The sequence below is a fragment of the Pyxicephalus adspersus genome, chromosome 3 (genome assembly GCF_032062135.1).
Source record: "Pyxicephalus adspersus chromosome 3, UCB_Pads_2.0, whole genome shotgun sequence".
Classification (NCBI taxonomy): domain Eukaryota; kingdom Metazoa; phylum Chordata; class Amphibia; order Anura; family Pyxicephalidae; genus Pyxicephalus; species Pyxicephalus adspersus.
In genome coordinates, this window is record NC_092860.1 from 7,510,701 (window position 1) to 7,529,259 (window position 18,559).

General features: G+C 40.0%; 1 protein-coding gene across 1 annotated transcript; it reads left to right on the top strand.

Moving 5' to 3' along the window:
- Nucleotides 1-595: 595 nt before the first annotated feature.
- Nucleotides 596-18,224, top strand: SSTR2 (somatostatin receptor 2). Its single transcript, XM_072403464.1, has 2 exons — nucleotides 596-1,207; nucleotides 13,040-18,224. The coding sequence occupies exon 2, from the start codon at nucleotides 13,131-13,133 to the stop codon at nucleotides 14,241-14,243; it is 1,113 nt and encodes a 370-aa protein (XP_072259565.1). The 5' UTR covers nucleotides 596-1,207; nucleotides 13,040-13,130; the 3' UTR covers nucleotides 14,244-18,224.
- The last annotated feature ends 335 nt before the right edge of the window (nucleotides 18,225-18,559 follow it).

An 18,559-nucleotide genomic window follows, 5' to 3' on the forward strand; every position in this document is an offset into this window, starting at 1 on the left:
GAGAAAAAAACAGAATAGAGAAACAGTTTCTATTTAAAATAGAAATAAAGAGGAGAAAGTGAAAGACACAAAAATAGGGAGAGAAAGAGAAGAAGAATGACAGCAATAGCAGAGATAATAGGCCTGATTTCTGGATCACCCAGCTTCACTGCTGAACGTGTATTCCCTCCAGCCTTGAAGAGCTTTCATAAATCAGGCCCAATGAGACAGAAAGAAGGAGAGAAAGGGAGAAAACAAGGGAGAGGAGATATGTTAATTGATTTACAAAAGGAATACAGGCTGTTCATATAGCAGTGAAAAACATTTTTTCAGGATTGGATGGTTGAAGTCAGCCAAGCTTTATCTCATTTACTAAGCTAAGTGAAATATCCCTTGCTGAGTAATAATTAACTTTGCTATGGGAACAGTCATGTCTTTTGTAAATCAAACTCATTTCCTTGCACGTGATTGGGTATTTTTTTGCAAAGTGAACTAGGTGAATTAGCTTTTGGAAGGAGATATTTCACTTTGACAAAGTGTACTGCCTAAATTATTTTATTACATCAACCCCAGAGAGACAGAGAGAACATAGGGAAGGGGGAGAGATCAAGAGACATAGAAAGTGAAAAGGATAAAGATAGAAAGCAGAAGAGGGGGAAGTGAGAAAGAGAGAGAGTAGATAGATAAATTTAAGAGAGAGAGAGAAATGAAATGAGAAGATAAAGAATTGGGAGCAAAATGCAAGAAAGAAAGAAATACAAAAGAAAAATACAAAATGAAGGAATAGCACAAAAAAATGATCTTGTATATAAAAAAAGAAACAGATGGTGAGATAAAGGAAGAAGAATGAGTACAGAGACAGAATGAGTGATGCTGTCTTCATCTTTGCAGGGCTCCAGCTGGGGAAGAGCGCCACCTATATGTGAGCTGGGGGAGTTCAGCTTGTACTCCTCTCTGGCTGCAGCATAGAAGCTCAGATGGGAGAGAAGCTCCAGCCTGAGCACACACAGCTCAGAGGTGTGCAGCTGAGGAGGAGTCCCTGTTCAAACACAGCCAAGGACTGCTCTCCATCACATCTCTACTTTCTCCCAATATGCTCTGACACTCTGCTGCAGATTCCATTGCACCCTGAGTGGATTTCTTACAGGTGGAAAACTTAGCAATGTTGGACTTTTTGACTTCCAGAGCTAAAGAAACCTTCTCCTAAAACTTCAGCTCCTCTGCACAGGTAAGTGCACCTGTTTCCATTTCCCAAATCTCAGTGGTACCACCCTCATTCATTATTGCACAAAATGCATAGGGGATTTAATTGCAGTTGCTGCGTTTTATTTTCTGCATGCAGCATTTAGATAAAATTTTCATCTGTTGCCACAAAGATCTTTAAAGGCAGTTATACCAACTACAGAAATTTCCAGCTTTGCAGCACATTTTATGAAGTGGTTACATATCCATTTTGGAGCATTTTCTGCATCCTAACTATTTTTGTCACTTGGAAATAGTAAGTACGCAGGTAGGTAATAAAAGTGCTGGAAGCCAAAAACTGCATTGTGTATGTTGGGTCATAAATTTCAATTTTTGTGGTCTCGGTGGCTTTGCAAACATATGAATTTTAAAATTCAATATTAAAAGCACCGCCATCCTTGCTGGATGGCATAAATCTGGGCACTTTGCCTTGAAAAGCTTATTTGCTCCAAGTAAATTGCAACTTGAAGTCATCTTATCATTCAAATTAATGACGGGTAACAATTTTTTTCTGGCAGCCAGTGTTGTGGAATCATTAGATGTGAAAGGCTGCCTGGAAGACCTTAAATTAGGGTAGAGGAGGTCGGAGATTATGGCCGGGGGATGTGTTGGATGAGAGCAGGGGGACCAGTGCATTATGTTTGGGATGCAGAAAGCAACTTGTCAACAGATGCTCCTCATTAAAAAAAAAGATTTAGTAAAAATGCTTAAGGTGAAATTTTCTCAACAAGGCGGATGACATATTTCAAAATCGTAAATCCACAGCATAGTTAATTGCAACATTCAGCTCTGACGCATGCTTGATGGAACAATCTTCCTACTTTTCTGTGGAGTAAAGGGGATTATTGCTTCTTGGCTGCAGGCACTTTCGGATGCTTGCAAGGGCTCATGGTGACTGGCAAGGGCGTCCCTAAGCTACCCCATTATTAACGCCCAACTTCATTCCGTTGCAAGAAAACGTCTTGGGGCCATGGACGAGTCGGTGACTTGAATCGTTACTTGATACTCAGATTGACACCAATCATAGGGACAACTGGGTTGAATTTTGGGTCATGGAATTCAGTGAGGTTAAAAATTCTTCTACACATTGGAAGAAGTTGGAGACATTGGGGTTGGTTTACCAAAGCTTAGGCTGTTCACATAACAAAGTCAATGATCTCCTTAGCTTAGTAAATAAATGAAGATCTTCTGTCTTTAACCATCCAATCATGGCAAGGAAATCCGTTTTTGTAGATTTCCTTGCGTGCAATTGGATATTCTTTGCAAGTTTTCATCACATTCAAAAAGCTAGTGAATTATCCCTTGAAAGGTGAATAGCTTAAATTGCATTAGTGAATCAGACCCATGAGGTGTGCACAATGATGGGTGACAAGACTTCAGGGGCATCTTTTTTTTTACTTATTTTACTTCCATGTGAACCCAAACTTTAAAATCTCACGTTAACCCCATTTCACATCAGTTTTTATTCTTCTGCCTTCATTAAAAAACATATCTGGTGATCCTGTTATTCCTAGTTCTAGGCACTTTGCCTTATAGGGTGACAACGCTCTGTGCCTGTCTAGTATTTGTGCTTTTGTGGTGTCACAGTGGAGTTGAAGTTTCAGCTCATTACACGGCATGGTCTGCTGTTACCATTAGCAAAATGTCCAATGAGAAATGCCATGCAACTGTCCCTGGATTGTATGCAGTCAGAATGGGGCAGCAAAAAGTTTGAAGGAATTGAGCCACATTAAAACGGTGCAGAAAAGAAATTAATACAAAGTGCATTGGAATGTTTAAATCTACTTTAACTACCACCCAAAGATATACAGGGTCCACTTATGAAAATATTAGGAGGAGCTGTCATTTTGTCCTATGGGAACCACAATTCATGACAAAGATCTGTTAACACAATCCAATGTAATGCCAGCCAATGAAGGGTCCTTTGCTGTACATGGGTGTCCAATATGCTTTTGGCACCCATGTGACACATTTAGAAATCACTGACCACCAGATGCTGATTTTTTGCAATGCACAGGAGCACTGGTCTGCTTAACCAATCTCAAAGCAAAGACTCTCAGTTTGCTCCTTTCCAGATACATTGCACTATGTTTGCAATACAAGCGTTCTATTCTGGTAATGATTAAGACCTGGGCATTTATGACCCGATTTGTGAAAGAGGAAGAGTTGCTTGACACAGCTCCTGTTTTTGTAAATCCATTCATATGTGGAGGAATGAATCCTCATAGGGACCCCACATAAAAACCTTGCATTAATTGCTGTGCCTTTAAAACTTGGAACAAAATGCAGTTTGATGCAATTTGTAAGGGAGACATACTGAGGCTATGCAATGTGGTAATGCATGGTAAAATAAGTCTTACTACATGTTACCACAATGGACTGTGTAAAGTGTGTTATCACATAAGGAATGGGGGGGGGGTTGTGGGATTTCTGTTAATGACATTGGGATTATGCTGCAATGAATGCTTTGTAGATGGGCCAATTAGAGAATTTTAATATTTTATAAACCTTATTTTTTGTGCATAAGTTGTTTTAATAGGCAGCCCTATGTGTTCATTACATAGACATGTGTTGCTTCCTGCTTAGTATGGTTCTGATTGTGCTTTACTTATGCGATAATGAATTAGCTTGAATTGAAGCTTCTTGATGCTCATACTAAATCCAATGGCTATTGCGCACCATTATAACCTGATGCATTTATAAACAGCAACCTTTGGCCTCTCCATGTGTTCAAGTCCTAGAAGGAAGAGGCGTAAGCTGACAATGCTGCACCTTGGTAAAGGGAGCCGTCTCTATAGCTCAGGAAAGATATTCTACGCTTGCAATGGCCCCTTTGCTCCCCAGGGGTCTTCCTGCAGCATGGAGGTGGTTTATGCTAGCTTGTATGCTTGATCTAGAAAATGATCAATATTCACCTGATCAGAAATCAGTTAGGGATGATTGATTGCTTTACCGCCTTGCAGCACTTGCTATCAAACAAATCTCAGCAGAAATCTGATCAAAAATAAGAAGGACACCACCAAACTATTCACCTTTGGATTACCTGCTGCTGGTGCCCATGCTCGACCAATTAGAAGAATCAATCAATTGAGGTCTTGGCCCTTATTGGATATATTTATTAGAATCCAATGGTCATTCTATTGAAAATATTGCATAGTGTATACCTAGCATTAGACATGAGACAAAAATAATCTTGTGACTGTAGGTAGCCCTTACCTTTATTTGATTTACCACAGCCATCTTCCTCAGGGGTGCTGATTAAATCTTTCAACAGAGGGAATCCCTACATACTTAAAAAATATATCAATATAAATATTTGGCTGCAAGCAATGAGGTTTTAAAAATTGCTTTCCAGGTAAACTTAAAGATAACCAAATCAGCTTTTGCAGCAATAATCAGCTTCAACCTAGAGATTTTACCTGCAGTACCTTTTTTTGTCACTAGTAGTCCTCAGTTGATGGCCAGCATTATTCTACCTACACACTCCTAGCAGCAGAGTTCCGGATCCAACTGAAGATCATCCTGGATCCACCTCCAACCAATGGGTCATTGTCATTGTGCTCTCTCTTCCTATCAGAATGCTTGCTGTCATCACATAAAGTGATTGGCTCTTTGTAATGCTTTCTGAACTCATGTAACCTCTCTAAAGACCCCTGTGGAACTACAAGGCCCAGGCTGCCTTATCAGTAATGATAATCTGATGTTTAGGCTGGGCATACGCTGGTTCTGTACTGAGCGGGTCTGAGATAAGTGCACCACACTGTCTACATCTATAGATGGTAAGCGGAACTTTGTCCCCTTTATTTGTTCCGCATCATCCTCCTTCTCATTGACAACCCTGACAAATAGATTTCCAGGGAAGACAAATTGTTATGCCTGATGAGATCTACTTGGAATGTTAGGCTGCTCTTTCTCTAATGAAATGATAGAGCTATAAACAGACAGCAGCGTGCACACAATTATTCCAGTTGGCGGACTGATGAAAGCCTGGGCAGGAATGGGCAGGGGTTGGCCTTGATATGCAGACCCCATTGGACAGATCTGGATTGGATCATATTGGCTGGTCATTGCCTACATCTGGATCAGAGAAAGAAAACTGAAGCTAGTTTGACATAAAGAGAACCAGTCTTGACTGTGCTCATGCAGAAATAAAAAAAATTCTTAGAATTGTACAGGCTTAACCATGCAGAATCTACATTTGCGCCATTTACTTGTCCAGTCTGAGCTGGACACTTTGAGCTAGGGAGGTCATCTGTTAACGGATATTTACTCCCACATGTATGCAGCCTGACCCCACATGCATCCAAGGTCCTGCAGTTGTTCAAATCCCTCCTGGCTATGTTGTTCTGCCATTTGATACTGCTATGTATACTCTGGAGCAGGGACGTAGCACTTATTATCAGCTTAGGGTCATTTCCCACAACTTCCTGAGATACAGAAGTCACATATCCCAAAAGGCTGAGGGCTTCTCACTCTGCACATGGCCAAGATTGGGCGCTGCTTCATCAAGAGCGTTCCCAAAAAATGAACTAGTGCACAATCTCAACCATGCATAGAGAGTGGGATCAGCACGCATGGGCAATGCAAGACCTGCAATGTCATGAGGAAGCCAGGAAAAAACATGGCGGTATGGGACATAACTGTAAGCCCTTGAAACAAGACAAAATTAGGACGGCTCTGTGCGGTAACTAAATTAATCGAAGGCAATTAAAGGTAAGTGAAAAAAATGAATGCAAGTTCTGCTTTAAAGAGCTAGGTCGATGTACCAATGTTGCACCCCACAGATCTGTGTCCTTCAGAACCCCCAACAATTTGGTCTTTTAACTGTAAAGCTGAGACCCATGGATATCAATGGCTGTCCAATAGGCCCACGTTGGACACCACTAAGTTCAGATTGTAGGCTGTGTGGTCAAATATCATTGTGGAAGCCTCAGAGTTGGGAAAATAATTGATTGATAAAAGTCCACAGTAGGTAACCCCCTGCCAGAAGGTTTCACTATAAGAAGGGCCGAACACCAAATATATTTCCAAAAATTAAACCAGAAGGTCCACTTAAACAGTCTGGGCCTTCTACCACTTGTTCCAAATACCCCTTGTTCCATCCTTACCAAGGTGAGGATGATGTGACCATCCATCAATCTTCTCCATCAAGAAGATTGCCGGTCAGTTGAGAGCCGCATACATCTAAAATGATGATGCTTTTATAAATGGAGTTCTCATCAGGTATTCATTCAACAGGAATCTTCGCAGAAGGACGGGGATGTGATGTGGAATATAGGGGTGAAGTATAATTTTGTTTTCTGCTCATTTTACACCATTTGTAGGTGTTCTAGAAATGTGGAGGGGACCTTGACTTTTAATTCAACCTCCCATTTTAGTCTATGCAAGCTAAGTGATATATGAGATTAACTCAGCCTTTCCCAGCCTTTTTACCCCCGCAGAACCCTTTAAAATGTTCCTGGTCTCAGGGAACCCATACTAAACCAATTTACAGAGGGTTCAGGGGAGAAAATAATCTCCCACATTGGTGGCCAGTGGACGGTATGCTCCCCTTGTATAGATAGAATGCCAGCTTTCATTAGTCATGCACTTGCCTCTTCCAAGTGGTGTTGGCCCCAGAACTATGCAGGCATCATCAAATTGGAGATCAATCAGCCACGGTTTGAGGAAACCCTGGAGGAACCCTGGGTCCCTGTGGAACCTGGGTTGAGAAGAAGTAGCTTAAAGCTTGTGTTGTGGTAGCATACGGTAAAATGTGTTTCAAGATGAGCTACCACAATAAATGGCCTTAGCACCGATTGATTAAGAATGGGGCCTTTTAGATGCCTCGACCCTTACCATATATCGTTAATTGGCATTGATAAGGTACAGAGAAGCCCCATTTGCATTATATACTATATGTCCACCAGATACCAACCTCCTAGTCCATCTACCATGAAGAAGAGGACTGGCAGGTGCACGGTGGCATTGTATTAGGGGTTGTTGATGGGCCCCTTGCACACCCACAGGGCCCTTTTCTAGTTGATCTATCTCTGGCCCTTAGAATATATTGTCTCGTCAGATGCCACAGTAGATGCATGAATGCGAACCTAAATATCAGGATTTCCCTTTTTACTGATCTTCAAAATAGATTTGAAGCTAAAGGTTTGTGCTCGGAATTGATTTTTTTTTTCTTAAATCATCTCGAGCGGAGCTTTCCCTCCAGGACCAAGAGACGTTCACTGATAATTTATGTTGCTTCATTAAACTCCTTGTCGAGAGATTGCACTTGCAAAGATTGCTCCTCGTTATTCATGAGGCTGCTTCTTAATCCACAAAGAAATGATAGGTACAAAGCAAAGATTAACATGAAGAAGAGGATTTATCAGACAGAATTGACACCTTTCTAGTGCAAAGCGTGCAGCAAGAATTTGCAACATGTTGTAGTGAGATTGTAATCCCGCACAGCTGACTCTGGCAGTAAACATGCAACAGGCGATATTTTATCATTTGGTGGATGCTGAAGTGTGAAACCCTTTGACAGTCTCTTTTGTTTTTCTTGTCTATTAGGGAGACCTCTGTGAGTATGCACACCTGTTGTACCCAGTATGAGGGGCTTCCGACATCCCTGCTCCAAGTTTATGTGTCTGTTCATCTGCTGTGCCCAGTATGAGGTGCTCCTACTATCCCTGCACTGCGTTTGTGGGTCTGTACACTTGTGCCCATTATAAGGGATTATAATCACTGATTTCCTAGCTCTGCACAACTGCTGTGCCCAATATAAAGGGCTATCACCATATCTATGCTGGGTAAAAATATCCCATATTCACTAATATATTCTGATTTAGCAAATTACAAAACATTAAACTGTGTTATTGTGCTCTGCAATGCATTTGTTCATTGACAATAAATGGCATCTCAACACAAATGTGCACATAACATGCGTTGCAGTAGCACAAGGCAATTAGTGTGTTGCATGAGTTGTGGTTGTGGCTAATGCAATGGTTTCCCTTTGACAATGAATGGCACTACAACTCACCAGCGCACATACTTTAAAATAAAAAGAGTTGCAGTAATAGTTGCAGGGCCGCCGAGAGAAAATCCGGGCCCCGGTACAAAGAAGATGTGTGGGCCCATATACAAAATTTTACACACATGTCTGTATGTGTGTATATTAATATTTATTTTTAACAATCATTGATTACATTGATACATTTAGATAAGTATGTATAGGTATGAATGTAATAATAAAGTCCGCTAACCGTCAAGACGTTTATAGTCCTAAATCTCCCGATAACGTAGACAAAAAGTCACGCGATGTCAGTGGGTCCTTTATGCTGCAATTACAGAATTTACAAGGAACTTTACCTGTGGAATTATGTCTTCCTTCGCTGTCCTGTAAAGTATCATTGCAGTCCACGATGAATCAGCGTGGCTCGTGTCCCGTTTTCTTCTTCCTCCTGGGATTCGGCGGGAAAGCAAGGAGGAGTAATCCGAGCAAAAAGTTTGAAGCTAGCAATGAACACGTGAGAACACTCGTTTATAGTCACTTTTGTGGAATCTTAAATGCACCATATTGTGCCACTCACGTATTGTGTCATTGTCATGGCCTTCTTTTGCTTCACACTCACTCAATGCTTTGTGATCTTGTACACAAAAGTTCCTCGCAATACAATAAAAATGAAATGAATTAAAAAAATAAATGTTCAAACTATAAGAAAAATTATGGGACACGTTGGAGTTCATGGGCCCCCTTGAGCTTCATAGGCCCTAGAGTGATGTACCGGTTTTACCCCCTTCTCCTCGGGCCTGAACATATGCATTAACACATGCATTCCTGCAATGCATAGATATTATTACACCAATTGTCATCACATGCATAGGTAGCATTAGGACCTCTTTACCATTGTGCAATCAATGCAGCAAAAAACAGACCCGCTCCCCATTTCAACACACATTAGCAAAGGCACATTGGCAATTATTCTTCTGCAGGGCTAATTTAAATGAATGGGGCTGTACAGCGCATAGTATCACAAGCTGCACTGCGCATTACACACAGGCACAAAAGCAGCATTAAACACCTTTAAGCAAAATTAAACCCTTTGCAAATCACCTGTCCCTGCTCAGCCACAGGCTCTGCCATGTCCTTCCTTCTTCACTTCATCCTTGCAGTCTTTGGCAATCGCGATTGGCCAAGCCAGGATGACGTCATTTCTGCGCAGGCGTGTGGGAGTTCATTCAGTGCAACCGGGATATGCCAAGCTCCACGTGTTCATTTTAGCAATGAGCGCACCAACTGGATTATGTATTCCTAAAAATTATCTTTAATAATCCACATTCACTGAAATAAGCATTTCACAAACATTCTACAAGCGGCTCACTCATCCCTACTTAGCGCAAAGAATGATCACCAAAGTCATAGCCTTCAGTGGCTCATGCTACAATGCACCCTCCTTTCCTTCCATGAGATTTAATAATACATTGTATTTATTCCTTGCTAACACCACGCCTTGCTTTTACTGCTTCTGATCTGCATGTTTTCACAAAGCGCATTAATGTATGCATCTCCTAAAGTGCTGCGCCAAACATTTTACACCCCGCCATAAATAATCCTACTTTATGTTAGGAACCTACACATTCTCATTACCTCTTCCTCCTTTAGTGGGTGTCCTCGTATAACTCGGCTCTTCTGGCAGTTATATGGAGCTGTGTGTAATTCCTAGCAATCAGCAGGGGAGAGATGCATTAGCAGTGTGCATTACAGGCTGTGCTGCAAATTACTCGCTCACCGATATTAGTACATTTCAAAGTGACAACGCCAAGTCCTAACGAGACAATTCTCCTTTCATGCTCCTGCAATGGGGCCGGCTGGACGGCTATGGGGGCTAAAAAAGGCCGGGGTATTGGTAAGCTCTTCAGGGCAGGGTCCTCTCCTCTTCCTGTATCACTGTCTGTATCTGTCTGTCATTTGCAATCCCTATTTAATGTACAGCGCTGTGTAATATGTTGGCGCTATATAAATCCTGTTTAATATTAATGTTATTATTAATAATAATAATAATAATAATAATAGTAATACCTGTTTATGATTGGCCGACAGCAAAGAACCTCCCACGCTTAGTCTGCTGTGTAAGGGATCATTGGAGGGCAATAAAAAGACCGCATTGTGCTTTGTTAATGTAGTCTCAGTCAAATGCCTGCTGTATGGGGAATTATAGGAAGATAATATAAAGAGGAGAGTCAGATAGCTGCACTGGCAGTAGTTAAAAATAGATTTAGTGCAAATGCAAGGCTCTTCTTGGGAGGAGTTATGCAAATATAAAAATGCTTTGATTGGTTGATATGGGTATCCTAGACCAGCTGCATTTGCATAGGTAACACCCACATGTGATGCTGACTTTCCATGATTAAAAATACTGAATAAGAGGGGCGGGGTCATGGACAGTCAGGCTATGGAGAGAGGGGATGATGATGCCGGACGTCATCCAGCCAGGAAAGGAGGCAGGAGGAGGTGGGAAAGGAGGAGCTCTATCTGACTTGTTGCAGCTTCCAATGTACATTTTAAGAAACTCACAGTGTGCAGTGAAATTAGAGAAAGCAAATTCAGTCCAGGAGAGACAGTACAACTGTGCAAGACTGGAAGGAAGGGCAGATTCAATGAAGAGGAGGCTGGAGGGCAGATTTAATGAGGGGGAGGCTGGGGGGCAGAAAAAATGAAGGGGAGGCTGAAGGGCAGATTTATTGAAGGGGAGGCTGGAGGGCAGATTTAATGAAGAGGAGGCTTGAGGGCGGATTTAATGAAGGGGAGGCTGGAGGGCAGATTCAATGAAGGGGAGGCTGGAGGGCAGATTCAATGAAGGGGAGGCTGGAGGGCAGATTCAATAAAGGCGAGGCTGGAGGGCAGATTTATTGAAGGGGAGTCAGGAGGGCAGATTTAATGAAGGGGAGGCTGGAGGGCAGATTTAATGAGGGGGAGGCTGGAGGGCAGATTTAAAAGACACAACTGCAATAAAGGTTTTTTTATATCTATTATATTCTTCTTTACTTTTCTAATTATATTGACTTCTCTGCTCTTCAACAAGATTACTAGCTCAGAAGCCATCTAAAAATATTTTTCCTTGACAACAAAATGTTATCATAAATATCTTCATCAGTGGAAATTTCCATGGATAATGTAAAATAAACCATAAAAGCTTCTTTTAGGGGGGGGGGGTTTAACAACTTCTTAAAATTAAGTTTGTCTTATCTGTTGCATTGGAACATTTTTAGATTTTTACTTTTTCCATTCTTCCACTGGGAAGATTCAGTTTTTTTGCAGAGAAAGAAAGTGATAAAAAATCCAAACTTAAGTAAGTGGAAATTTCATTAGGATACTTGTTCCAGTGACAACTGTAGAATTATAGCTGGAATGTAAAACAAAACACCAACTACAACTTTTGATAATCTATGTTGATATGACATAAAACATGCAATGCATTTTGGGTACCAAATGGCCCTGTCCTAAGGGCTTAGGACCCATTCAGACCTGTTCATCCTGGTGCATTACAATAAAGCATACATATGTTAGCATGCATTCTGTCAACACACCAGGATAGAACATACAGCTTGGTATTGTGTTACAATGTGTTGTGGAGTCTCTCAATGCACATGCATGGGCTGTGTTGCCCTAATGCTTTGACGTGCCAAATAATATATGCGTAGCATAGTTCATAAAAGAAACTTTCATGGACTCAGCAGCAATACATCAGTGGTATTACCATAAAGAATGCCAAGAAGTGTGTCCCAACTGGAAAATCTTATTGTGAATAATTATAAAATACCTTGAACTATACTAATTACCTTGTTGTTAAAGCTCACTGGAGGTGTTTGGTAAAATCCAATCGGAGTCAATTCCAACCCCGATTTCTTGTCTTCTGAGCTCTTTTACATTTGGAGTCAGTTCTAGTAGATGGGGACGCCAGGGATAGGTGTTCCCAGCTTGGCCTTGCTGGATTACCCGAACACAATGACAGGAGCTCCACCAATCTAAACTCCTGTCATTGTTCAGCTCTTCATTCCAATTGCTAATTGTTCAATACTAGGCCATTAAAACCTTTTGAAAAAATAGTGATTCTGACTTTGACTCAAATTTATCATTAAAATCCCACTCAGAATTATTTAGTTCCAACTGCCTCTGGAGCTCCCTTCTATTCTACATTTAAGTTGGATTCCTGGTACCCTATACAGGGGACCCATGGGTATGTAAGTAACCTGGACATAGTCAGAAATGGGAAAATATAACCAGACAGTGGAAAAATGATTTTAGGAGTTCAAACCATTTCATACTCCAATTGCTTTATATCTGGAATTTAATTTGGAGCTCCTCGGAGCCTACCTCTTGCTTACTCCTTGGAGCTCCAATCTTTACCAACTCAAGAATTCTAATTTTTTGTGTGAAATTATATTAAGTCTTTGTATAGCCAAAACTTTTTTTGGAGAAGGAAAGAGACACTTCCTGTCCTAATGATGCAACAAGAATACTCTGCACACAAAAAAGGTAAAGAGAAAAGTTGCCCCTAATGGATGATTTGTTCCTCACCTTTCATGTTCTATCTTGGTGATCATGGTAAGCAAAAAAAAATGAAGGGAAAGTTGCTCAGTCTTCCCAACAGGTACACAAAAAGCATTCACACTAATCTTCCAATACATCCAAAACAAAAAAAAAATGTTTTCACATCAGCTTCAAATTCCAGGTTAGGAACACAGTAGATGTAATACAGAGAAGAATATTTGCAACCCAAAATAATATACAATGATTGAAATTGCTTTCTAACAATCTTTCTTTGTGTTTTTTTTTTAGTGGAGTACCCAACCAAGTTGTGAAGATAGTTGTGAAGACAATGAATATTGTTTAAAATATTGTTTATTGGTCATCACTTTACAACAACAAGATGGATAGGGATTACTCAGACTTACCGAACATCACGGAGCTGTACTTTTCTCCAGTGTCACAGGGTGACATCATGGAGACAACAACGAATATGTCCACGAACATGACCTCACAATACTATGACATGACTAGCAATGCCATCCTTACCTTCATTTATTTTGTGGTGTGTATTGTGGGGCTCTGTGGAAATACGTTGGTCATCTATGTCATACTTCGTTACGCCAAGATGAAGACAATCACCAATATCTATATTCTTAATTTGGCTATTGCTGATGAACTTTTCATGCTTGGCTTGCCATTTTTAGCCATGCAGGTGGCCTTGGTCCATTGGCCATTTGGCAAAGTCATCTGCCGGATTGTCATGACGGTGGACGGTATCAACCAGTTCACCAGCATCTTTTGCCTTACCGTCATGAGTATTGACCGATACCTGGCAGTGGTTCATCCCATCAAGTCTGCCAAATGGAGAAGACCAAGGACTGCCAAAATGGTCAATGCTGCAGTGTGGACCATTTCACTCTTGGTGATCATGCCAATTATGAATTACGCTGGTGTTCAGTTATATCACGGGAGAGGTAGCTGCACCATAATCTGGCCTGGAAACTCCGGGACATGGTACACTGGTTTTATAATTTATGCCTTTATTCTAGGATTCCTGGTTCCACTAAGTATTATCTGCCTCTGCTATCTCTTTATTATAATAAAAGTGAAGTCATCAGGAATAAGAGTGGGTTCTTCCAAGAGAAAACGGTCAGAGAAAAAAGTCACCAGGATGGTGTCCATTGTGGTTGCAGTTTTCATCTTTTGCTGGCTCCCGTTCTATATCTTTAACGTCTCCTCCGTGTCTCTCTTGATTGTGCCAACTCCAGGCCTCAAGGCCATGTGGGACTTTGTGGTGGTTCTGAGTTATGCCAACAGCTGTGCCAACCCCATCTTGTATGCCTTTCTTTCTGACAACTTTAAAAAGAGCTTTCAGAATGTTCTATGTTTGTCGAAGGTCAGCGGCATGGATGAGGCTGACAGAAGTGACAGCAAACAAGACAAGTCTAGGCTGAACGAAACCACAGAGACACAACGTACGTTGCTTAATGGAGATCTTCAGACTAGCATTTAAGTCAGCACAGCAGGAAATATAGCCGCACAAATATTTCCACCTTCGTCCTTCTAAACTGGTTATGTCATTAGTAGCAAGGAGAAATGGGGAAGGTGAACCAACACACTTTGCTAAAGGTCTTCTGAAAGTTGCTTCTGTATGGACCTCAAGTGGTCTTTCAGCTCCTGTTATCATCATAAACCATTCCTAAGACTTTAATGATTTCTGTGCTCTGAATGTTTCCAGTCAATTGGGACATCTGCAACCCAAGGCCTCTGTAACAAGTCACTGCCAGACTACTTCTTTAACTTATCCTGCCGTAAAAGAATGGAGACATTCCAAGCTCTCTTGGTTCCTCTTGAACCATCTGAAATGGTTTCTGGGTTCAAGCAGACTAGTATTCTAATTAATGAACTTCTACTACTATCTCCAATTCAAAAAGAAAGTCATTATTAGGAAGAATTCTTTATTCAAGCAGTGTTTCCTCACTAAGACAATGTCTTATGCTGATATGAAACTATATTAATGTCAAGAAGCTAAAATTGTAATGTGCAGTTTTGGCCTATGAAGGCACTTTATTATGTGGCATCTTCAACTGCCGTTACATTCTACATCGTGCTATGTCAATCCTTGGGGAAAATTTGTAAATGTTTGACAAAGAAGTTCAGATTTTTTCTTTTTTTATTGCCTTTTATGTGCTTGCTGTCTTCACCACTCTTCCAAAACTTTCTATTCCATTCACCATCCATATCCATACAAACACTCCAGATTACAAATTGGCAACCCTAACTTCTTAGCAATATGTAATTACTGAGGACAAGAATGCACTGAGGGTCTGAATTTAAACTATTTAAAAAACCTTTCTCTTAAAAGATGCTAAAGTGCACTTTTTTGCAAATTCACATTGCACTTTAAGGTCACGTGAGTTGGCCCAGCTTGTACCTTATAGGAAGAACCTTTTGGTATTGAATCGTACTCCTAATACCAGCTGTAATTGGCATGGGCAACCCAACCATATCCCAAGATCAGCCAGCAATACCAAATGTGAAAAGATTCTAACCCATACAGAGAAATAAATATATAAATGAAGAAAGCTTTACAAAAGATGGACAGAGGATTCTACATATCACTTGGTCAAAACCTAAAAACCTTCAAAGAAGTATTGCCTATCCAATAAGTCAAGCAAACCAATATACACGTATATGCTCTTTACCTACAAAAATGCAACTGTCTGTAAAAAAAAAACCCTCAAATGTACAAAAATTAATTCAAAACTATATTATATTTTTTTCAATAGTCTTCTCTTTCTGGACACTCAATGAAACAAAAAAGTGTAATGGTAACAAATCCAAAAGTCTTTTACTGTTGTGTGGATGGCCGTCCAATATAGGAAACTCAAGAGTGGACCCACCTACAATGCTTTGAGCTTCTTTACTGCTGCTGGGGGATGATTTTGAGAGATGTTTGGATCCAATGTTATAAAACAACTGCCCAGTGCACATTTGCCTATATTTCACTACATCGTGTGGTTTGTGGATATAATCGAAAATATTTTTTTTCTATCTGTAATGTAGACCACAAAACACTGTTTCCATGTTCCAAGGATAAAGCTCTATCTTGCACATCGGAAATAAGTCACTTATTGTGTGCCTTTGTCTGTACGCAGGTCTGGGGCCATTTTGTCTGCTGTAGCCATGTTTATTAAAATTGTGTCTAGGAACTGGTGATATGCCAAAGGCAATTGGGATGTGGAGGGGGTATGGAGGGCACTTAAGCCCATTTCAGATTTGCAATTGACCTCAACGTTGTTTTGCACTCTCCCATTCAACCTAATGGGCAGTTGGGAACTATTTTGGGCACACATTTACATAATTGTGGTATTGTTTCTGGGGTGCAGTTTGCTGCTTCTGAGCACATAGCAGCATTTTGCAATGTGCCTAGGAGTAGCTTACTGCACATGAAAGGAGCCTTAAGGAGAATCTCCAACCAAAACAGTTTCTTAAGTATGGAGAGAATGGGATTAGCGTTTTGAGTTTTTTTTTTTTTTTTGCAATGACCCTATTTGTAAGACATTTTCATAATTTCCTTCACTTTAAGTCTGACATGGGTTCTATATCTTACCCACCTACCTACCTTACCTACACTGATTGCTTATATAACAAATAATTATGAATATTTCATCTTTACTACTTGCAGACAGCAGGGGGCATGCAAGAGTAGGAGCTCTCTGAATACCCAGAAGAATCTGTTGTGCTATAACAATGTGTAATTAATGAATGTATTAATCACCCATTGTGTAATTGTGTAAGGAGGGAGACTGCACTCCTACAAGGGGTAAAAATAGGAATTAGAAAAACGCTAACATACTTTGCAAACCCAGTGTTATGAATGCACTGATATTACATTTTCTAAAATAAGGGTAAAAATGAATATAGAAAATTATTTTTAAAAATAAAAAAATAATAAAACTGGTCAAAACTACTATTGGATCAATAATAAAACATTTTTTTAAATATCATGTAAAAAATTATATATTTGAGTATTCTGTAAAAAAAATAAATAAATGTAAAACATTACAATGTTTACTTTTTATGCTGTGCTTTTTATCAGAGCGGCACAGCAGAATAAAGGCATGACTAATACTGACCAGAAAGTCCCGCCTATGAGGAGTCACTTGTGAGCTTTTCTTGGCCTGGATTGGTGATGTCAGCTGCATTTTGTATTTAGGCAATCAGCTGATTTTCAGACTGACTGCTGGTTGGTAATTATGAAACATTAAAGTGTAAATAAATCCTAAAACTTTAATTTAAAAAATGTGCTGCTTACCCCAGCTTTTACCAATCTCTCCTATGGAATCCTGCCGTAGCCACCCTTGGTTCCCAACCTGACACTCCAATGCTGATGCCCTATGTGCCACCTCCCACACGCAGCTTTGCTCCAGCTCACCAGGAGCTGACTTCCTGCAGCTTCCGAGACAATGCTGCAGGTACACCAAATACACATGTGTGCCATAGGATGGGAAATATGAGGCTTTAGGACTATTTTTACTTTTTCTAAATCAATATCTTTGGGTTTAAAAATTGATTTAAAAAAATAGGCAAATCAAAATGTTTTTTTAAGGTTTATATATAACCTGCAATTCTTTATTTTGTACATAAATAGGGCGCATTTATTATATTTAAATTGAAACACATAAGAGGATTTCCAAAAGCCAATTCTGCAACAGGTCTCTATGGAATTCTGAGATAGAACACCACCTAGTGGTGGCTAGTAGTAAATATGAAATATTCTTGATTAAACAGTATTTTATTCATTTTAATAATAACTGCAAGGTTCAATGTTCTACTGCCAATGAGATTCACATTCTGAATGATCCCTCACCTTCTTGTCTGTGTGGTCCTCCCTGCTTCCATAGTCTTTAGAAAAATTGTGCCCATTTAGAGTATTGAATGTAACCGGTCAAATCTAAAATTGCTTTGTAATTCTGGAATATTTTGTGGCCATCGCTGCCAACACAAAGGCAAAGTCAAATCCAGATACCAGGAGGGGTGAATGTGAAAAATAATGCTGAGTAATTTGCATTAGGTGAACCATTTGTTGGTGAATGTATTAGGCATTATGGGTGAATCTTTGGTAAAGCTGAAATTTCAGATGAAAAGTTCCTATAAAACTCACAGCATCTCAACATACAAATTTTAGAACATGATCCTGACCTGCAGACACTGAGGTGGGTTCAGCATGGGTGGGGCTTAGAAGATCTGGGTGGAGTTTTCACTTGATCGGAGGTGGGACTTTATATATGCTCAGGACACAAAATGGCTTCCAGGTTCTGTCAGCCAAGGTTACATTTTTATCTGAAATGTGCCATGTGATAGTAAGAATATATTCTATCTGTTATATTTATTTATTTTTTTTTTTTTTGTTATATATTTTCAAAAGTGCTTAAATTATATATTTAACAAAATTGCTTGTAGCAACATTAAAAAGAGATGTTGTATCCGGTGTCAGTGGAGCAAAATTTGTGTTTTTTTGCATCTGGTCTTGTTGCATCAGGTTTCCAATGTTTGCCATAAATGGGGAGGGGGGATTGTATACTTTGTATTGAATCCTACTGAAAGTGGGAAAGCCTTTTCTTAAGTGGGTGTGTCTAATCCTTAATGGGTGTGTATTATCTTAAGTGGGTGTGTCTAATCCTTAATAGGTGTGTATTATCTTAAGTGGGTGTGTCTTAAAGCGTGTCTTACTGTGCAAGGTTAAACCAATGTGGATTTGACATATTGCTCATGTGACCATAGTAAAGCTGAGACACATTTTCCATAACATGATAAGTTACATTT